The sequence below is a fragment of the Mastigoproctus giganteus genome, chromosome 3 (genome assembly GCF_048544385.1).
Source record: "Mastigoproctus giganteus isolate SK-2022 chromosome 3, ASM4854438v1, whole genome shotgun sequence".
In the NCBI taxonomy this organism is placed as follows: domain Eukaryota; kingdom Metazoa; phylum Arthropoda; class Arachnida; order Uropygi; family Thelyphonidae; genus Mastigoproctus; species Mastigoproctus giganteus.
The window spans coordinates 5,388,319-5,412,473 of record NC_143577.1 but is presented as its reverse complement, the minus strand read 5'-3'; the positions used below and the strand labels follow the sequence as shown (position 1 = coordinate 5,412,473).

The 24,155-nt window shown below is 37.6% G+C and overlaps 1 protein-coding gene across 1 annotated transcript in view; it reads left to right on the top strand.

The window, feature by feature from the left end:
* Positions 1-24,155, top strand: part of LOC150087626 (sterol O-acyltransferase 1-like) — a 115,023-nt gene that overhangs the window by 19,031 nt on the left and 71,837 nt on the right. The window contains exons 2-3 of the mRNA XM_090369833.1: positions 11,125-11,256; positions 19,911-20,038. Of these exons, the coding sequence (XP_090225959.1) occupies positions 11,170-11,256; positions 19,911-20,038 (215 nt within the window). The 5' untranslated portion in view covers positions 11,125-11,169. The remainder of the gene's footprint in view (positions 1-11,124; positions 11,257-19,910; positions 20,039-24,155) is intronic.

The window sequence follows — 24,155 nt, the reverse complement described above, 5'->3', positions numbered from 1 at the left end:
TATTGTATTGTTAACCTTATCATCATTTTTAGGTTGTATAATTTTGAAAATGAAGTTTGTGTGTTTTTTTAAATATAGTTTATTGACATATTTATCATTTACTCCCAACACCCAATTTTCTGTGGGATCTCAGTCTTGCCAACTGCTATTTTGCCAAAATAGCAGTTGCCAAAAAAAATGGGACTTTTCAGGAATGTAATCCCCACGGTTGGCGAGGGGTCACTGTACCATCGTGCATATAGAAGAGAAATTATTTCTCTGGTTGCTTGGAAAGTCAATCTTGGCTCAGGCCGCAGTTTAGATTACAGTGTTCAAACTGATCTTGTCCACATCTCATCACAAGGCAATTCTGCCAGGTCTGCTGCAATATTTCAGTGATCAGGCCAGCCACATACCTACAAGGCTCCTTTGTGCAAAGTCCTATAGCCCCCCCCAAAATTACATCTGTACTCCAACACTTTACAACAAAAACAAATAACATCTTTTATCAGAACATTTATTGTACCCTTGCTGGTTTGTTGGTTGTTGCAGTTTTAGGCAAATCACCAAATTAGGCCATATGTTATGTTTGTTTGTTATTTGGTTTTTAGGAGCATTAGCAACTAAAGCCATATTGCTCTGGGGATATGTGATGGTCATTCCCTGACCTATCCGCATCCTCCGTATTTGGTGGTCACGGGCTAGAACCCTGGTCTAATCAAGAAGCGTGTGCTACGCACTGCTGCTCCTGCCCACCTGGCTACAGAGGTGCCCATATTTTTTGTCTGTCATATATAATATGTCTGTAAATTGAGTTTTGTGGTCAATCTGCTGTTTACTAGGCAAAAAACCCCCGAGTTTCCGGGAAGGTAAAACCATGCTACCATCGCCTGAGACTGATAACTGAGCCATGTTGTGAAAAAGGCCCATAAAAATGCCTCTCGTCATTGACAGGATTCAAACTCAGGTATTTACCACTTGGTGTGGGGAGGACAGTGATATACCAACTGTGCTAACCACTTTACATTAATACATTAATTATTTAAATTAGGATACTAACAGAAAACAAATAAGTTTTGCTTTAACAGAAGTATAAGAAAGTAGAGCTAACAAAATGTATTCTTGTATAGTATACTGATGTTATTATATTTTGTAGCAATTTAAAATTACAAGAAATAGTTTAGGAATAACAAAATTAGGATTTTGTTGTAAAAAAAAATACTTTTTTTTTTTTTTGTTTGACAGAATATTGCACTGTAAATAATCATGTTATTCATTGTGTTTGTAGAATATATTTTTTTTTATAATAGGTGTTCTTGGTAATCTATTCAGGGATATGATATATATCATATTTGTTGGCTTATAGGATGCTGCAGTGTGGAAGACATATCCTCATTTTGGAATGGTAAATTTAAGGAAAAAAAAAAACTGTTGAAATTATTGTTAATACAATGGAAATTTAAAATTCAATAAAAAGAAAAGCCAATAAAGAAAGGTATAGGATTATTACTCTTATTATTTTAGTATTATTCAACTTCAGATTCATTACTGACTAGGTCATCATTATCCTCAACAGCATCATAATCATCATCCTCTTCACTACTCATATGAGAGCATCACTGTTACTCTCATATAATAAATGATCTTCAGTGCCATCCGTTGCATTATTTATACCACATTTTTTAAAGGACTCAACTACAATTTCAGTCTTAACATCATGCTATGACTTCAGCACCCATTCACGCACTTGTGTTATTAATGGACATCTCTATCATCCATTTATTCCATTGCTCCTGCATAATTCTTGAATGGCTTATTGATGCTGATATCTAAGGGCTGTAACTGGAAGTTAGGCTACCCAGAATTATCACCAATTCTGTGTTCATCATTTCAGCCAGTTGTTTGATGTTTTCAGTCCTAGGTGCTCTAAACTGATCCCATACTAGTAGTGCATTTTTATGCAGTAGTCCACCAGAATGCTTGGACTAAACTTTTACAAACCAATCCTTGATACATTCATCATCCATCCCTTCAATTGTACAAGTACGTGATTTCCAATTATAAAATAACTTTGCCTTCTTGATGTGCTTGCCATTGATTAGGGCTTAAATGTAACTAGAATTCACTTGTTACTCCAACAACAGCTTGATAATTACTGACAAGTGTACTAATGTATAGTAGTTAACTAGCCATTTACTACTATATGTTAACTCTTGGTTTTGCACATGTGCTATATTGCCACTTTCGGCTTCTAAGACAGGGCGATTTTTTAAGATATTTATTAGGGATAAAAGTGCATCTCATAAGCCAACAAATTAGTACCTTTTTATATTTCTGGGAGAAAAATCGCTGCCTTAAATTGTTTATGCAGTAAATGAAATAAAGATGGCTATAAATTTTGAAGAAATGCTTCTCTTGAAAGGTAATGTAAGTTGGTCTTTTGGAGCAGGTAAATCGAAATATTGAAAATCTAAGCATTTCAATCTGATTGAGAGAGAGAGAGAGAGAGAGAGAGAGAGAGAGAGAGAGAGCGAGAGCTTTCAAGTTATGCAGATGATTGAGAGAGAGAGAGAGAGAGAGAGAGAGAGAGCTTTCAAGTTATGCAGATGATTTTCAGACGTTTCATGGTACTTCATATACCATGCATTCAGTGAATAAATTTCTGTCTCTATTACACTTCAACTTCTCACATTGTAATTTATAGATAATTTACATTAACATAATTAGCTAATTATTTAAATGGGATATCTAGCCAAACTAACTAAATTATGAGTTATCTTCTATCGTAGTACGTTCGAACTTCACCATCTAAAACAGTGAGGACTTTTTGCAGTTTATACATGCTCAAGTCATTGAAGACGATGAGGCCCTGGTGTTATTCGATGTGGTGTCCCTGTTTACATGCACCCCCATCGAGCACAGGATGAAATGCATGTGCATGCCTTTGGAGAGGGATGACACCTTAAGGGACAGAACTCCCTTGAGCATAGAAGATATTTGTAGTGGGGTAGAATGTTTGTCCAGTACCACCATAAGCCACACTCCCTTGTGTGGCCCTATCATCCCTTTCTTCCCTGGCAGAGAAGACAGTTTTCTCTCTCTTCCCCTCCCTGCCACCCCTCTTTTTGCCTGGTGAGGCATGGGCCTGCCTCACTGACCATCTGGTGTCATCTTCTCTATCGTCCCCAGCCTTCAGTCTCCCCCTACTCTGCCTGAGACGACAGTGTGCCCACACAAGTTGTCAAAATCTAATAATGTTCAAATCTAAATTGCATCTGCATAAACCTCTTTTGGCTTTTTCTATTCCCAGCACTTAACCCTTCCCTTTTTTTTAATAGGTCCTAGCCACTGAAATCTCAGGAAACTAGGTGGCAGGGCCTGCCAGAGTAAACATAAATCTACTGGGTACCTGGACTGCCTCCACTAGGCAAAGTGTGGAAACGGTGAGTTGCAATAGGGACCCAATGGCTAAATGGCCAGAAGAACAACAGTACACAACACTACACATATACACCATTTCATGCCACTACACATATACACACACGCTTTTAAACCTCTGGCCACGACAGAGTATTGTTTCACACTTGCAATGAAAATTATGCAGAGATGGGGGAAACCCCTGGTGCTGTGAGAACCTAAACACACTTTTCACCATGTTATTTCAAAACACTATGTATAAGCAGGTTCATGGTGCAGTGATGGGCTCTTATAGCAAACCTAGCCATTGAGGAGCTCAAGTCTTAAGATTTTTGACAGATCTATTTTCCCCATGCATGCATGGAAACAATACGTCGACAATACATTCGCCATTAACCCCAGGGGGCTCATATCTGGTGAGTATGGCCTTGGCACACCCAGGGTCCTGAGCTGGATATCATCATTCTTCTCTTTCTTGGTGATTCCCTTCTACTTCTGACGCACTCTCTCTCTCTCTCTGGATAATTCAGGAATTTTTTTTTTTTTTTTTTTCCTCGACTGGTGCACCAAAAACCTGGCTTTCTTGCACCATATAGCTGCTAATAATAATAATTGTACAGTGGGGAAGAGAGGATGAGGTTCTCAGTTTTCTTAATAGCGTCTCCCCTTTTATTCAGTTTACCTCAGAGGTGAAAATGGATGGTACCCTCCCTTTCCTGGATGTGTTGGTGTATAGAGATGGCCCCAGAATAAAAATAAGTGTATGTATATATATATATATATATATATATATATATATATAGAAAACCCATGGGCTGTGAGCAATATACGCATTATAATACAGCACAGCCCAACAATCACAAGAATAGTGATATTAGGACTTTGTTGGATAGGTCTGGGTCCTATTGCAGTGCCTCCAAGGATAGAAAGGAGGAGATTTAAATGTGTCAGAGCAGATCTCAGGAAATGTGGGTACCCCCAGAAGATCTTCGATAAACATGTTAGTGAAGGGGAACATGGAAAAAGAGAGCCATTTGCATCCATTGCCACTGCATACATCCCCTACTATCCGGGCTTAACTGAGCGAATTGCTCAAGTATTACGTGCTTGTCAGACCCACTGTGTGCAACTATCAGGGCGAAGATTGCACACAGTCATGTCAAAGGCACAAGCAGGGGTCATATACGAGATTAAATTCCTGGATTGTGGGGATGTTACTTTGGCGAGACAAAACGCCATTTCAAAGATCATATGGGGGGCATATTAACGCAATAAAGGCCGCAGATTATGGGAAATCTGCTGTGACCAAACATTTTTTTGAATGAGAACCACCAAATTTCACCTGGCGATGCCGTTATAATCGACCATTTGCACAGATTTTGGAACTACAAATGGTTAAGAGTTTGCAGATTTGCTCTTCTGAGCATAATACCATTAATAGAGACAGGGGAATCCAAATTTATCCCCTCTTTGAACTGTATTTGCACTTCTCCAATCCATGGGGACTGGAAAAGTGCAAATGTATCCCCAATTCACAAACAATCCAAGAATGCTCTCATAATTATGGCTAAGGGTTTGCTTGCTTCCTTTGATGCCCCCCCCCCTTGGATAGATCCCATCCACCCCAGGTACTTTTCTTGTGTTTAGCTTGAACAATTTCTCTTCTACTTTCTTCTCAGTTATCATAAAATCATTTTGGTCTGTGTTAGAGTGTGATTAAACTTTTGGCCTCCACTTCCCTAGAGAATTCCTCATTTGTGAATGTAGATATCAAGTGGACCAATCTGATTCATGCCCTTCCATCTAGAGTTCACATAAGTAAAGAAGGCTTTGCTGTTTTTCTTTTCATTCTTTGTCAAAGATTTCTTGTAATCAGCTTTCACTTGCCTAACCTCCTTTGTGACTCAATGACATACTAGCTTATGTCAACTTTAGGCGTCTGTGTCGTCTGATAATTTATATGCATGCCATGCATTTTCATTCTCTGCCACAAATCTTATTAGCTCATCTCACATCAAATTTAGTCCTAAACCTTGAACAGTATTTCTTTGTTGGTATGAAAATCCTAGTAGCTTCCATGATTAATTCCATGAATGCTTCCCATTTAGATTTGCTCTTGGTAATGTCATTAGTAGGTTCCATTGTATAGAATTTAAAAACCATCAGAGACCATTGTGGCCACTTTAATGAAAGCAAAAACCCTTCCCTCTACTCCTGATGGTAGTTACATCATCTTTAAGTAAATCCCACATCAATATACTGTGATCATTGCCACCTAGTGGTTCTTTTATCAGCAGATTATTAATGCATGAATAATCACTGCTGATAATCAAATCAACAGTATTTCTCTCTCTGGTTACCTCTTGAAAACAATCATCTAATAAATCCACAAAATTTTTGCTAGTGTGTGAATGACTAAGCCACAAGTTCCAGTCAATATCTGGAAAGTTAAAATCTTCCATTATAAGACATTCTGATTTAATGGCCCACTCTGTTTCTCTGTGCAGTTGTTCATTGTACTTTCCATAGTCATTAGGTCTATAACACACTCCTACTCTCATTTTTGCTTTCCAAGTGCTTATGTCACACCAAATTGACTTAACATTGTGCTGGCCTCCTGTGTCAGCTGGATGCACTGCCTTAGATTTTGTGTTTCTTAACAGCATAACCCCCTCTTCTCTTCCTATCCTGTCTGTTTTTTCTGTACACATTGTACTCCCCAAATTCAAATTCTGCATTCCTTATATCTTTGTGACACCACATATTTGATCAGTAGTGTAACTAGGATTTTTTGTCAGCAGGTATATCCATAAAAAAGGCACCATTGCCTAATGCTAAAAATTGCCACAACACCAGATTTTGGCATCAGGGGGTACAATGTTCCTGCTTGACCCTACCGTGGCTATGCCACTTCTCTCATATCCCAACAATATCTGCCTTTGATGTCTTTACCAGCACTTCAAATTCACCAAATTTATTTACTATACTCCTAGCATCGATGTACATGCAAGTATACATGCACCTGTTGTTACTCTTAGTTTCCCTAACACAGCCCATTTATTTGTTTGTTCCGTGATGACTCCCAGCAGTCCTTGAAATCCCCAGAAGTTTGCTTTCCAGGCTGCTGTGCATTTCAATAGAAGCAGTGCAAGTATCACTTTTACCTCTGGCTGTGGTTACTGTTAATCTATTAGTCTGTGAATCCCTCCAAGGTAGCAGTTTTCTGTCCCACGTAAAACTGCCTTGATAGCATCAGCAAATATTCTTGCACCCTATCTATTTAAGTGTATCCCAACCCTGTGGAAACAGTCTATCTACCTTTTTGAAAAATTAAAAATAGTTCAGTGTTCACCACCTGGAGGCTAAAATTTCATATTAAGATGTGACAGGGGGAAAGCAGCTTATTTTATACATCTCTCTATACATTAAAAAAGTTTTCCTTCTAGTGATATTTATTTGAGCCAATGGGAGAAGAGGGCAAGGTGATTATGTCACTACAAATGTGCAGGTAAATTACATAGGTCATTTCCTGATTAGATTTTGATCAGTGCATTATAATGTTAGTATATTTGTATAATGTTATTATTATAAAAATAATAACATGATACAATACAAAACTATACAAATATTTACAAAAAACTAATCTATTTACAATCACACCGCTACTATATCGGGACAATGGTCTCTTCATCAGCTGACATTAATATACAAAAAACGTTACAATGGAACATCAAATGATGGCGGGTGTGGTCATGTATTAGACAGCAAAGCACATGCACGAGGTTGGTGAATGTTAAATGGAAAGGAAAAGATGGATGCACGTGCATGAGGTTTGTGAATGTTAAATGGAAAGGAAAAGATGGAATGCACGTGCATGAGGTTGGTGAATGTTAAATGGAAAGGAAAAGATGGAATGCACGTGCATGAGGTTGGTGAATGTTAAATGGAAAGGAAATGTAAAAGATTTGACTTACTCCATCATACCTCTACATTTTACATAGAAAAGCATGCACGGGGGTTGGTAAGCAAAGCGAGCAGGAGTTGAGTCCCCTAGTATATTATTATTTTTCTTTGTTGTGTTTAAGGCCCAATTTAGACATGATGAGGTCTAAGCCAAAGCACATGAAGGTACATTTTAATCTTCACAAAAAGAAACAGTGAGGGAGTGCCCCACTTAGCATTAGCATTAGTAGAGGCATATGATGCAAGAAAGCAAACTTATTCAGCATCAGCCAAAAAAAAAAAAAAAAACCAACCTCTACTCCCATTTCACCCCTCCATTCGTTCGAAATACCTGTCCAGCTGAGCCTTAAATTTGTTTAGGCTATCAACTTCAACAACAAGCGATGGAAGTCTATTCCACAAACCAACTGCCCGCTGGCTAAAGGCAAATTTCCACACATCTATCCGACATCCGTCCTTCCTCAATTTGAATTTATGCCCTCTCAGGTGATTATTCTGAGTAAGAGGAAGAATCCCATCGGCATTGAGCATGCTCAAGCCATTCAAAGCCTTATACATCTCTATCAGATCACCTTGCCGATGCCTAGTCTCGAGGCTCTTTAATTTGCAAAACTTAAGCCTTTCTTCATAAGAGCAACCCTTTGTTCCATTCACTAATCTTGTTGCCCTTCTCTGTACTCGTTCCAGCAGCTCTACATCCTTCTTGAAATGAGGCCTCCAGACCTGTATACAGTACTCAAGGTGTGGCCTGACCAATGCCTTATACAAGGGAATAATCACATCCCTGTCCCTGCTAGAAAAATTCCTGTATATCATTGACAAGACACCATAAGCTACTCTTGCAGCTCGTCTGCACTGCTCAGAGAACTTCATATCTGCCTGCACAATTACCCCCAGGTCCTTTTCATTCTCTACCACTGTCAGCGTAGTACCACAGAGTTGATACGTTGATCTGGGGTTACTGTTTCCCATATGTAGTACTTTACATTTGTCAATGTTAAACTTCATTTGCCACCTCTCAGCCCATCTGCTCAACCTTTCCAGATCCTGTTGCAGCAGCATAGTATCAGTAGTGTCCTTAACAACCCTGCCAACCTTTGTATCGTCTGCAAACTTGGACATTAAGCCTGATACACCATCATCAATATCATTTATAAATACAGAAAACAACAATGGACCCAACACTGAACCCTGAGGAACTCCACTAATAACATCAGTCCACGATGAGCAGTGTCCATTGATTACCACTCTCTGTCTTCTCCCCCTCAACCACCCCTTTATCCATAGCAGCAATTTGCCTCCAATGCCACACTTCTCCAATTTGTGCAGCAGTCTTCCATGCGCAACAGTATCAAAAGCCTTTCTAAGATCCAAATATATAATATCAAAGTTATTCCCTGCATCCAGTTCTTTTGTGACTACATCATAGTATCCAATCAAATTGGTCAGACAAGACCTGCCCTTAACAAACCCATGCTGTGTCTGAGCTATAACTGAATTCTTGTCCAGATGATCCTGCAGTGCTTCTTTAACCAGTGCCTCCATTAATTTTCCTGGAACCGAAGTTAAACTAACAGGTCTATAATTATTTGTGTCAGCCTTTGATCCTCCTTTGTGAATTGGGGTTACATTTGCACATCTCCAGTCCATGGGTACCTCCCCTGAGTCCAAAGAAGCTCTCATAATTATGGCTAGGGGTTTGCTTACTTCCTTTGCTGCCTCCTTTAATATAACTGGATAGATCCAATCCACCCCGGGTGCCTTTTTTATGTTTATCCTCAATTTCTCCTCCACTTTCCTCTCAGTTTCCACTTCAGATAGTTTAGCTCCAAACCATGACTTATTTAATTTAGAGTTAAATCCAACCTCTCATTATGTTGTGCTGTGTGAAGGAGGGGAAAGCCAATAAATGCTGTCATAAGAAAAAGCAGTAATAGTTTGTCTTTTTTATGAAAATAATCATAACATTATTATGATTTCCACTGTTTTCAAGCACCCAGATGTGTAAAATGGCTTCCATGTTCAAGAGAAAAACCCTCATTAACATGATTATGAGATTTCCAGAAACATGAAATCTTTGCAATAGACCATGAACTAGAAATCCTTGAGTTTGACTGAGTTTGTCTCACAGACAGTTGAATCTATCAGTGAAAAGGCTGCCACCAGTGCTCACAGTGCTTCTAGCACATGTTTGGTTTCTTTAAGTCAGTATTCCTTGCAGAATGGCCAGACAGGAATATCAAGAGTCAGCATGGGCTGTAAGTAAACAGCCTCACCATGCCCACCTTCATCTTTTCATAATTTCAACCACCAATTCCCACGATCAGTTCAACATTTCTCTAACCTCACAAGTAGAAATTTTCAAAAAAAAAAAAAAAAAAAACAATGAACAGAAATTTCATTAAGCAGTTCATGCTTTTGTAATATTCTATTTGGAAATCATGCTTTTGTAATATTCTATTTGGCAATATGTGAATTTTTTGGTTTGTGTTTTTAATTCCTGGGTATCAGGTTGAGGTATTCCAACCATTTTTAGTATTGATTAGAAAAGCTGCGATGACTGAATGACATTTCTGTCAAGGTTTCTAATATGTAGCTGTCCTAAGCTGCTCATCTGTGCAATTCCCTGCAAGCAGAATATCTACCAAAGCAGATGCTTTAGGAGGAAAATGCTTCTCTTCACTTGTATTCAGTAATATAAAAAATAATAAGCTCCAATTCTAAAGATATAACAAGGACAATTTTAGTTGAATGGCTTTTCATAAAAATTGTAACTAATGGACAATTTCTAATGTGGTAAAATGCTCATATAACTTCTAGAAAATGTTACTATGTAGTGTATATTCATATCTATTTAGCAAATTTCAGACTGACAATTTTTATTGCAGCTTTCACAGCTCCTGCAGAATTATACTGTAACAGCAGAGTTGTAATGAATTTTTTTTTTTTTTTTCTTTTTTTGGCTGATGCTGCATAAGCTTGCTTTCTTGAATCATATGCCTCTACTAATGCTAATGCTAATTTCTCTCAAGGTTGATGAAGTCTTTTGCATTATGATAGCAAATGAAGTATTGCTTATCTCCCACTATCTCAGATAGGCTACCTAAAATCTTGATTAGAGATGCCTTTAAGAATTCTAACCAGAATTCACACTAAGACCATTTCTTAGGTGCAAAAAGTAGCAATAAAACTATATTTCACAGAAGACTGTATTTGAATTATGTTATAAAGTTATGGCATAGTGTTGGGTTACAAGAGGTGCAGCTCCATCACCTCAACAGTAATACCCGAGGCTTCTACAAACTGCATGGTAAGTCATATCTTGTATATTATTCACCATTTAGGGATCCCATGCCAAAGCAGATCAGAGACATTTATGCATGCATGCATGGGAAGGCCGGAGTGTTCCAATTCTCTTTTGGAAGCTAATATATAACCACAAATAATTTTAACATTAATAATATCTTATGATATACAGTTTTTCATCATTTGTTTACTGAAGCAACTTAAAAATTTTTTACTTAATAAGTAAGCATATATTTAAATACCACAGGAACTGTGATTTTTCTTCTTACTATTTGTACTCAGAATGTGCTGTCTAATATTTTAGCAATAATTTTAATAATTTATAGTATGATATACTAAATAATTTAGTATGAGATACTTTTTCAAACAAAATAACCTATCCAAGTTATTTAAGTTTGAAAAATTTTAATGAAAAAATAATTTTGCATGACTTTAATTTTCATTTTTATTTATTTCCAGAGGTTCACTTGACATTTAACTTGCTGTTTAAATACTGTCATTGTCATGCCTCCAAGCAAAGTTATGACACATCTTCTGGAGGAGCACAGTAGCCTCACTATACCTGCTAATGAGCTCCGTCAGTATCTTCAGGTAGTCAGAAAAGTTGTTAGTTAAAAATTTATTAAAATTCACATTAAATAAAATGTGTTATTAACAGTACCAATAATAACTTCTGTTTGTAATGGCAGGGGATACAATATATATTTGAACTTCATTGAGGCTTTTGACACAGTCCCACATGGATGTCTTGTTTGTACAAACTGGAGTACATTATTTGGAATATGATACTATAATGGATAAAAAGTTGGCTGAGTGGTGGAAAATAAAGTAGTCACAAATGCTTAAAGTGAAAAAGTGACATGAGTAAAGTACCTAAAAATCAGTATTTGAGTCCTTACGGTTTCTAGCATTCATTAATAATACTGCTTATAGTGCTGATACCAGGCTTCAAATTGAAACTTTGGAATAGGCATTCTGTTCTAATATGTTATATTCCTTAAATTTATTATGCCGATTTCAAAATTGACATTTAAATTTTTTTTTTTTTTTTTTTTTATCATTTATGATTATTTACAAACTGCAAGATGGAAAACACATTTTTCCTTAATTTGTGAATTAATCTTCTTCCACTGGCTGGAAATTCTATCAATTGTTTTGCTCATAATAATACCCTTCATTCTACCTTCCAGTTTGAAAAATCTTGTCCTGCCCAAACTACCTCAACTTCTTAAAGATACATTACCAATTCCTTAAGTGCTGAACTCCATGTAATCCACCAATGGGACAATGAAAACTTACTTTGCTTTACTCCTTCTAAAACACAGTCCTATTATATATTTTGCAAAAAAAAAGAGTGTATGCCTATTCTTATCTTCAGTGACACTCAGATTTCTAGACAAGATCATATATCTCTGTTATACAGTACCCTGACTTCTTATTCATAAGCACATCAGTAACATTTCTTACTCTGAATACAAAAAAAAAAAAAAATGTTTTCTTTTTCATTCTCAAAGATTGAGGTTTCATATTTTCTGTAGCTAAATCAAATGTGCAGTTGAAGCAGAAGCATCCATGTTTGCACTTATGAGTTTCAAACTAGACTTTCAAGCTAGTTTTGGAGGAATCAAATGGTCTGCACTCACTTGGTTCATATACTGTAGCTCTTAAGACAGTTGTTAATGTGGAAATATTGGTGTAATAGGCAGGTGAACAAGTACAAATAAGCACTAACAATTTAAATATAATGTGGTTCACAATAAATTTGTCTCAGTCAAATCTTGTTTATTCCTTATAAGCTGTTTCTGATTTAGCTCATATTTAATTAGCTCATATGTGAACAAAAATATAACTAATTACTGCTTAACTATCTGCATTTTCATGACTATTTTCCCAGCTACTTCTTTTTTTTTGCTCATTTTTTTAAAGGTGATATTACATTTGGCACATCTCCCATCCCATTCCTTTTTTTTTTAATGTGGGCAAGTATTGAGTAACACATTCTTCCATATGCACAGACTTCCCTCAATGAAGTTAATGTTATTTTGTTATCTCTTTCTCAGTCACACATACATTTCTGAGCATCTTTGAGCAGTGCAGATGGGCTTCCAGAGCAGGTCATGGAGTTCTGTCAATGATATATAGGAATTTTACTAGCAGAGACAAGGAGGTGATCAGGGGTGGCTCATTGATAAGCACTGCAGAACTGCAGCACCCCCAGCTTTTTAAATCTAAATATACAGTCAACAGTGTTATATGAAATTTTGTGAAGAACAATGCAATGCAATGAATATTTTTATTAACAGTTCCCGCATATAGTATACTCATCTTTTATTTCCAATAATCATTTCAATAATAAACGAATAAAAATATGAGATCATTTTCAAATTTGAAGTTTACAGCAGGTGGAACTGTGCACTACACAATTCCACATTTAGGCCCCAGTGGTTGAATCAATACTTAGTTGGCAGTTTGCCAATATGCAATTTTAGAGGTGATAAAACGAGTCAAAGGAACTGCAGAGCGAGCAGTGCTGATTTGAAACCAAATTTGAATAAAAAGTTATTAATCAGTTTTCAACAAATAAAAAGTGAAGCATGGATTTTATTTTTAAATAAAATTTCGAGATTGCCCAAGTCTCTTAATGGTAAGTGTCCAGTTAATGTTTTGTAGTATTTTTAACTTTCTTATTATTATTATTATTACCATCTATGTCTACATGCCTTGTAACCAAGACAATTTAAGAGGCAGTACTCCCATACAGCAGTCACTAGCTGCCACTGGAGGTGATTATCCCTTTTGTATAAGGCAATGGTCAGGCCACACCTTGAGTCTGTGTACAGGTCTGGAGGCCTCATTTTAGGAAGGATGTAGAGTTGCTAGAATGAGTACAGGGAAGGGAAACAAGATTGGTGAGAGGAACAAAGGGGTGCGCTTACGAAGAAAGGCTTAAGTTCTGAAAGTTGCAGCATCTGGAGACTAGGCACCTGTGAGGTGATCTGATTGGAGTCTGAGGACCCAGACTCCAACTCCTGATCCCTATGGGAAAAGGCAGGTAGGCTGGCTCAGTGTGGCTTGTGTATTCTCTTTCAGTAATCACATTTGTTGGTGGCTGTTGTAAGAAGCTGAATCCAGTGTCAGTTGTAACACATGACGTCTGCTTTTAGTAAATCTAAAATAATGAGTTGATACAGCATATCATGCACTTGAGGGATGTTAATAAAATAAAGTACAAAAAGATCATTATCACAGAGCATTTATTACCATGGAGATACAACTGCTTGTGCAGGTACAAACATTGTAACATTACTTTTTTATATATATATATAAAATATCCACCCAGGGGCTCACATCTGGTGAGTATGAGCCCAGCGTCCCGAGCTGGATATCATCATTCTTCTCTTCCTTGCTGATTCCCTTCTGCTTCTGACTCTATCTCTCTCAGGGTAACTCAGAAATTTTTTTTTTTTTTTTTTTGGCTGGTGCAGCAAAAGCCTCAGGCTTCCTTGCACCATATGGCTAATAATAATAATAATATATATTCATCATTGTTTTGTAAGCACTGATCCCAGTTTTAATCCTGTACTTCACACCACACTGGCAATAAACACTGTTGTGAGGCTGCTAAAAGTTTTCCCCGGTAATTTTTGACCCAGTCTGCCTTTGTTCACAAATGTTGAATGATCCATGATGTCTGCAATAGTCAAAATGTTGTCCAGTTTTGATAATAATGTTACTCATTGCTGTAGATTTCTTATTTTTTTTTTACTATTCTTTGCATTTTGTTAAAACTTGAAAGAACGATCTGTAATTTTGTTATTCTGCTGTCAATATATTTTTTTTTATTGAAAACCTGTTGCTGAATCATTTACAAATTATAGAAAGATGTAATATGAATTTCAAAAAAGTTATTTTCATGTCCTTGCCTTTTTTCCCCTTTTGTTCACAGTAAACAATGAATGCACACCTCTGAAGAGAGAAGTGTGTATTGATTTGCTTTATGCGTGCAATGCAATGCGAACTTTGTAGTGATTCTGTAATAAGTGATTTTATGAATGAATTTCTTCTTTATGCTCCGGGCGGCCACGTGATCAGAGGAGTTCACAAGAAGGGAGAATAGAAGAAATGGCACCGTATTTAATGGGCATTGGTGCTGGCAGAATATTTTGAAAGGCGTTGCATGCAGAAATTTTTTGCTCACCAAATTTTCGAATACATGCAATATTTAAATTGTCAAATCTGACTGATTTACATGTAGCTGAGCCAACGTTTTGTGATCGGTGGGAGAAACACTTTTATTTTGAAAGAAAGAATTTGTATTGTTTTAACATTTCAATAAATTAATGAAAATATTAAAAATTGTGTATTACTTCGAAATCCAAAAGTGGTGCACTTGGACCATGCTGCCGGCACCCATGGTCATAGGCTTGAACCCCGGTCACTCAAGGTAAGTGTACTTATGCACCCTTGCACTTGATCACTCGATTTCAACGGCCTTCAGGTAATCTTATTTATAATTCTAGTTTTCATAAGTTTACATTCACAAATTATGAATGGGCCGTGACGTCTCTCAAACAATTTGAGAGAACGGTTTGTAATTTTATTACTCTGATGTTAGTAATTTTTTTTTAATTGTAAATTTGTTGCTAGATCATATACACATCTGAGAAAAATATTATAATAGGAATTTCCACCATCATTCAGAACTCTTCAACTTCCTTTCTTTGAAATTTGATGTTCTAATTTTCCTAATACAGAGTGGCACATTATACCGGTTCACTTTTTCGAATTACTGGGTTAGACTGCTCAAAACAAAGATGCAGTAACTTAAATTGTTTCTGCATGCAAACCACTGTTCTAAATAGGTTTAACTGAGTGTTGACAAAAACTTTCCTTTTTTCGTTTGTGATTATTCAATTACTTTGAGTAGGTAAGTAGTTTTTTTTTTTTTTTTTAATTTTTATGAATTTTCATATTAAACTATAGTGTGTAATTTTTCCCCTTTTTGAAAATGAGCAAAAAACATAGTCAACACGAAAGTGTTAACTATATATTAATCAGTGACTAATTAATCAACAGCTCAAAGATGTTAAATCTAAGAACTGGCTCTGCAAATTTCGCTGATGCTATAGCAAAATCAGGAATTCCCACTAATATTCATGGCGTGTCAGTTCCTTAACGCAGACTACAGTCAAATAATACAAAACAAGATATACTCTCAATGGCAGGATTCATTGAATAGACAGACTACATTTACATAAGATAAAGTCTGTAAATGAACCATGGTATTTGTCTGTACAGGATTTGTAAACAGGCGCTTGTTCTCGCTTAGCTCTGCATAGGACAATGTCATCTAACATTCCATTTTGCTGACTGAGAGACATTAGCATTAGTAGAGGCATATGATGCAAGAAGCAAGCTTATGCAGCATCAGCCAAAAAAAAAAAAAAAAACACCACTCCAATTTCACCCCTCCATTCATTCAAAATACCTGTCCAGCTGAATCTTAAATTTATTTAGGCTATCAACTTCACAACAAGGGTTGGAAGTCTGTTCCACCAGCCAACCAACTACCTGCTGGCTAAAGGCAAATATCCGCACATCATTCATCATACATCTGTCTTTCCTCAATTTGAATTTATGCCCTCTCAGGTGATTATTCTGAGCAAGAGGAAGAAACCCATCGGCATTGAGCATGCTCAAACCATTCAAGGCTTTATACACCTCTATCAGATCGCCTCGCCGGTGCTTAGTCTCCAGACACTGTAATTTGCAAAACTTAAGCCTTTCTTCGTAAGAGCAACCCTATGTTCCATTCACTAATCTTGTTTTCCTTCTCTGTACTCATTCCAGCAGCTCTACATCCTTCTTGAAATGAGGCCTTCAGACCTGTATACAGTACTCAAGCTGTGGCCTGACCATTGCCTTATACAAGGGAATAATCACCTCCTTATCCCCTAGAAAAATTCCTGTATATCATTGACAAGACACCATGAGCTACTCTTGCAGACCATCTGCACTGCTCAAAAAACTTCATATGCACAATTGCCACCAGGTCCTTTTCATTCTTTACCACTGTCAGTGTAGTACCACAGAGTTGATACGTTGCTCTGGGGTTACTGTTTCCCATATGTAGTACTTTACATTTGTCAATGTTAAATTTCATTTGCCACCTCTCAGCCCATCTGCTCAACCTTTCCAGATCCTGTTGAAGCAGCGTACTGTCAGTAGTGTCCTTAACAACCCTGCCAACCTTTGTATCGTCTGCAAACTTGGACATTAAGCTTGATATACCAACATCAATATCATTTATAAATACAGAAAACAACAATAGACCCTACACTGAACCCTGAGGGACTCCACTAATAACATTAGTCCACGATCAACAGTGTCCATTGATTACCACTCTCTGTCTTCTCCCCCTCAACTATCCCTTTATCCATAGCAGCAATTTGCCTCCAATGCCACACTGCTCCAATTTGTGCAGCAGTGTTGTGTTGTTTTTTTTTTTTTTTTTTAGGAGCATTAGCAACTAAGGCCATATTGCTCCGGGAATATGCGGTGGTCATTCCATGACCTTTCCGCATCCTCCGTATTTGGTGGTGACGAGCTCGAACCCAGGTCTAATAAAGAAGCGTGTGCTACGCACCGCTGCTCTTTCCCACCTGGCTATGGAGGTGCCTCTGTGCAGCAGTCTTCCATGTGCAACAGTATCAAAAGCCTCTCTAAGATCAAAATATATAACATCAAATTTATTCCCTGCATCCAGTTCTTTTGTGACTGCATCATAGTATCCAATCAAATTGCTCAGGCAAGACTTTCCCTTAACAAAACCATGCTGTGTCCGAGCTATAACTAAAGTCTTGTCTAGATGATCCCTGCAGTGCTTCTTTAACCAGTGCTTCCATTAATTTTCCTGGAACAGAAGTTAAACTCACAGGTCTATAATTACTTGCGTCAGCCTTTGATCCTCCTTTGTGAATTGGGGTCACATTTGCACATCTCTAGTCCATAGATCCCATCCACCCCGAGTGCCTTTTTTTATGTTTATCCTCAACAATTTCTCCTCCACTTTCTCCTCAGTTATTACAAAATCATCTAGCTCACTGCCAGAGTTTACTTCACTTCTGGCATTCCCCTTCCTGAATAACTCCTCATGTGTGAATGTATATGCAAAATACTTGTTTAGTTTGTTAGCCACCTCATCAGGATCATCAACAGTTGAACCATCAATATCCAGTGGACCAATATGATTCAACCCTCTTCTAGAGTTTACATAGGTAAAGAACTCTTTTCTTTTTTTTTTTCTTTGCATCCTTTGCCAAGAATTTCTCATAGTCTGCCTTTGCCTGACTAATCTCCTTTGTGACTTGGATACAGACCAGCTTATATCTATCATAGGCTTCCCTGTCACACATTAATTTATATGTATCCCATGCATTGTTCTTCTTCTCTGCCATATGTCTCATTAGTTCATCTGATATCCATTTAGGCCTAAGCCTTGAACAATATTTCTTAGTTAGTATGTAAAGCCTAGTAGCTTCCAAGATAAATTCTTTGAAGGCTTCCCATTTTGAATTTACTGCTGGTAACATCATCAGTTGGTCCCACTGTATAGAATTTAAATACTGTCTCAGTCCACCGTATTCGCCTTTACGAAAGCAATACCCCTTCCCTTTATCCCTAATGGTAGTTACCTCTTTGAGTAAATCCCACTTCAGAACACTGTGATCACTGCCACCTAGTGGTTCCTTTATCTGCAGATTCGTAATGCATGAAGAATCACTACTGATAATCAGATCAAGAGTATTACTCCCTCTAGTTGCCTCCCAAACATGCTGGGGCGCCTCCGTAGCCAGATGGGCAGGAGCAGCTGTGCATAACACACGCTTCTTGATTAGACCAGGGTTCGAGCCTGTGACCACCAAATACGGAGGATGCAGAAAGGTCAGGAAATGACCACCGCATATCCCCGGAGCAATATAGCCTTAGTTGCTAATGCTCCAAACAACAAACGAACAAACAACCCGAACATGCTGACGTAGAAAACAGTCATCCAATAAATCTACAAAAGCCTTGTTAGTGTGTGATTGACCAATCTACAAATTCCAGTCAATATCTGGGAAATTAAAATCCCCCATTATAAGACTCTCTGATTTACTGGCCCACTCTATTTCCCTGTACAGTTTCTTATTATACTCATCAGAGTCATTAGGCCTATAGCACACTCCTACTCTCAATTTTGATCTCCCAATGCTTATGTCACACCAAACTGACTCGACACTGCACTGTCCAGCGATGTCAACTGGCTTCACTTCCTTGGATTTTATGTGTTTCTTAACTAATAGCATAACCCCTCCTCCCTTCCTATCCTGTCTGTCCTTTCTCTAGATGTTGTAGTCCCCAAATTCCAGTTCTGCATTCCTTATATCTGTGTGACACCACGTCTCTGATATCTCAACAATATCTGCCTTTGATGCTTTGAGCAATACCTCAAATTCATCAAATTTATTTACCACACTCCTAGCATTGGTGTACACGCAAATATACATGCACCTGTTCTTTTTCTTAGCTTCCCTAACACAACCCATGTGTTTACTTGTACCGCAATGACTCTCAGCAGTCTCTGAAATATCCTGCATTCTGTTTTCCAGGCTTCTGCTCATTCCAATAGAAGCAGTGCAAGAATCACTTTCACCTCTGCCAGTGGCTACTGTTAATCTATTAGTTCTTGTATCCCCCCCCCCAAGTAAGCAGAGACGATATATGTGTTCATCCTGTGTCTCTGGTTTATCTCTGAAACATATTTTAATGATACACGATTTACCACTTTTAACCATATGACTGAGTTTTATGTACCTAATAAGATTTTTCTAACAATGATATAAAACTGCAGCCATTATCAACCCACTGCAGGATGGAAGTCTCCTCAACAATTCATGCTGAGGGAAAACTACCATAATCTGCCACACTGGTCCAGTGCGGGTTGGCAGATCAACCGTATTTAGCAGTCAGGGGTTTGAACCCCGGTCTACTCAAAGAGCATGTGCTACTGCACTCCCACTCCTGACCACTTGGCTATGGAGGCCACAATGAGATATATATATATATCCCTCATAGATTTACTCTTTGCCTAAGGAAATACCTCACTAATTGCTAAAATATACTTTTGCAACAATTTCATGTTTCACAAGTTTATCTGAAAATTTTAATTTGTAATTATTAAATGAAGTGATCTCTCCTTATAGGGTTTGCGAATGGAAATTTTAAAGGATGTGGATGAAAAAATTTTTAATGCCATTGATGGCCTTGTTGGTAACCTTGAACACAGACAAGCCAGCAAAATAATTACAGATAAACATAAAAAAGAAAAGAGGTAAGTATTGTTTTTATTAGAAAAATTGGTATTTTGTTCCAGTTTTTTCTGTAAAAGCATTCACACAAACAGAGGTAATTATCTCACTGTACAGATCAGTGGTAATAAACTTCTTCACTATTGTAAACACAAGTCTGGAAACCTAATTTAAAACACGATGTAGCTTACTTGATATAGTTTAAAAGAATAACATTAGTTGTTGATCCAAGCAATATTCTTACAGGGAAAAATCTGAGTTTTGCAGTTTGCAATGTCTAGAAACTAGGTATCTGTGTTTTAAAAGCAGGGGTAACTTGTTGATAGGCATTGCAGAACTGCAGCACCCCAGCTTTTTAAATCTAAATATACAGTCAACAGAGTTATATGAAATTTTGTGAAGAACAGTGCAACGCAATGAATATTTTTATTAACAGGTCTCACCTATAGTATACTCATCCTCTATTTCAAATAATCATTTCAATAATAAACGGATAAAAACATGAAATCATTTTCAACTTTGAAGTTTAACTGTAGGTGGAACTGTGCACTACACAGTTCCACATTTTGGCCCCAGTGGTTGAGTCAATGCTTAGTTGGCAGGTTGCCAATACGCATTTGTTAGAGGTGATAAAACAAGTCAAAGGAACTGCAGAGTGAGCAGAGTCGATTTGAACAGTGCACCAAATTTGAATGAAAAAGTTATTAATCTGTTTTCAACAAATAAAAACCGAAGAATGGATTTTATTTTTAAATAAAATTTTGAGACTACTGAAGTCTATTAATGGTAAGTGTCCAGTTAATATTTTGTAGTATTTTTTAACTTGCTTATTATTATTATTATTATTATTATTATTATTATTATTACCACCATCTACACTGTGCTGCCACTTTATTAGGTACACCTACCTAGTAGTATGTTGAGCCTCCTTTAGCCTTCAAAACAGCCTGAATTCATTTAGGCATGGATTGAACAAGATTTTGAAAATGTGGTGATGGAATGGAGCACCATGCAGACATGAGTGTGTCACACAGTTCCTTGAGATTCAACGGAGGTGTAGGCCTGCAGCGAACAGCCCTTTTCAGCTCATCCCAAAGATGTTCAATAGGATTAAGATCCATGGACTGAGCGGGCCACTGCAGTAAAGAAAAGTTATTGTTATGTTCCTGGAACAATTCCATAGTGATTCGGGCTTTGTGCACCAGTGCATTATCCTGCTGGAAGTAACCATCTGATTGAGGATAAATTGTCAACATGAACGGATGCACTTGGTCAGCAACGATGTTTAGGTACGATGTGGCATTCAGATGTGAATATATGGGTATCAATGGACCCAACGTGTGTCAAAAAACCTTCCCCACACCATAATACTTCCCCCACCACCTTGCACAATAGTCGTCAGACATGATGGGTCCATGGATTCATGTTGTTTTCTGAGCCTTCCATCAACATGAAGCACCAGGAACTTTGACTCATCAGACCAAGCAACTGTTTTCCAATCCTCTATAGTCCAGTGCTGGTGTTGCTGTGCCCCCAAGAGAGCAAGGAGGCATGCTCTCTTGTTATTTATTGATAACAAAGGTACACGATGTGGCTGTTGGCTGTTGTAGCCCAATTGCGACAAAGTGCGACTAGTGGTCCGTTGCGATATTTTGTTCTGCACACCAAGGTTGTATTCTGACGTGATGTGTGACATTGTGGCCCATCAGTTTGCTTGCACAATTCTAGCCATCCTCCTCTGACCTCTCTCATCAACAAGCGATTTTCTTTCACAAGAATGCCGTTGAAAGAATGTTTTATGTTCGTTGCACCATTCTTGATACACTCTTGAAACTGTGGTGCATGAAAAGTTCAGGAGAACTGCTGGTTCAGAGATGCTTTGTCCAGCAGGTCTTGCCAAGTTCGAAGTCTGTTAGATCACTCCTTTTCCCCATTCTTGCTACGGTTTTTACACTTAACTGATAGTAGAAAGGTTGTTCTGCTGCATTTATATCCACAACTGTGGTCATGTGACTTGCAACATTGTGGGACAAACCATTTGTGTGCACATCTGGAGTGTACCTAATAAAGTGGCAGCACAGTGTATGTTCACATGTCTTATAAGGCAATTTAATGTAAATTTAAGAAGCAGCGCCCCCATACTCAGAGCCATGAGCTGCCACTGATTAAAAGGTTTTGGCAAACAATGTTGGGGTCATATTTTCTCTTTCTAGATGATACAAATAAGAGTAGACATGATTTAAATTAACTCAAATTAACAAGAGAGGCTGTTTTTAAAGGGATTAGCATTAAGACAGTTGTAGAATAGATGTGAGGAAGTTTGCCTTTAGCCAATGGGTAGTTGATTGCTGGAACAGACTTCCATCTGTTGTGGAAGTTGATAGCTTAAATAAATTAAAGGCTGAACTGGACAAACATTTGGAGTGACTGGATGGGTGAAATCGGAAGGGGTTTTTTTTTTTTTTTTTTGGCTGATGCTGTATAAGCTTTCTTTCCTGCATCATATGCCTCTACTAATTAGCATTAGTTGAGGCATATGATGCAAGAAAGCAAGCTTATGCAGCATCAGCCAAAAAAAAAAAAATTCCCATTTCACTCATCTATTTGCTCCAAATATTTGTCCAGTTTTCCTTGAATATATTTAAGCTATCAACTTCCACAACAACAGATGGAAGTTTGTTCCAGCAATCAACTACCTGCTGGCTAAAGGAAACTTTCCACGCATCTATTCTACAACTGTCTTTCCTTAATTTGAGTTTATGTCCCCTCAGGTTCGTAATCTGAGCAAGGAGAAGAATTGAGCCTGCTCAAACCATTCAAGACCTTATATATCTAAATGGGATACATTTAAACAGAAGAGGTGCAAGGATATTTGCTGATGCTATTGAGGCAGTGTTAAGTGGGCTAAAAAATCTTTAACAGATTAATTAGAGAGGCAAAAGTGATTCTTGCATTGCTTCTATTGTAACATGCAGCAGCCTGAAAAGCAAGGTGTCAGGGATTTCAAACTCTGCTGTGGGTCCTCATGGAACAAGTAAATATATTTGCTATTAGGACAAGAGTAAGAACAAGTGCATGTATACTTGTATGTACACTAATGCTAGGAGCAGAGTAAATAAATTTGAAGTACTGATTAAGTCGTCATGTGCAGACATCATAGGGATATCAGAAACATGGTGCCACTCAGACATAAGGGGTGTAGAATTTGAATATGGGAAGTGCACATTGTACTCCCCATATTCAAATAGTATATAAGGTATAGTGTTACAGGTCTTGTGGTACTGGGGGTTCCCCCCAACTCTGCAATGTAACTTTTGTGGTGCAAAAGTTATATTGCAGAGTTTTCTGGCTTTTACAGACTCTGTAAAAGCCAGAAAAAGTACAGAAAGAACATAGCATATAGTGTTACAGGTCTTGGTTTTCACCCAACTCCACTATATAACTTTTGTGATGCAACAGAGACTCTGTAAAGACTAGAAAAAGTGTGAAATATTGTGTGGTTTGCATTGTATAATGTTTGGTTATGTTGGCATGTGAAGGGGAAACACATTTCACCATAATAACATAAAAACCCACACAATTCCAGCTATTGGTATTATTGCAAATGCAATTAGAATGAGTTTACTACCCATTTATAACAGATTCCACTAACAGAAATAAAACTGGAAATTGTTTTTGTTTTATGGTAGTAACCCCCAGAAATGTGCTTTAGTAAAATGTGAGCTAGTGAGGTGTTAATGGTGTGTCTCTGCATTTACAGTGTTGTTTATTCAGTTGCTACACAATCACAGCTTTATGTGTACCAAGCGTGCCTCCTCATTTTGTAATTGTGCTTTATTCCCTAAAATGGGAGTAAAGGAAGTGTCCTGGTGAAGACACTACAGATTCAGAGAGAAAAAGAAAAGCAATATCGATAGATAGAAGCAGACTGTGTCAAAAATCCTTACCAGGGAAAATTTGTAGTGGCTTGATGCTAGCATTTATGGCCAAAATCACACCGGCCTCCATCTTCTGACCTCTGTCCCACTGAGGTTTCCCCGGTAAGGTTATAGCCAGTCTGCCTCTGTTGATAGAGAAAAAAATATGAAATTGTGAAGCACTTCGAGTGAAATGAAAGACCATGTAATATTGCATGTGCTA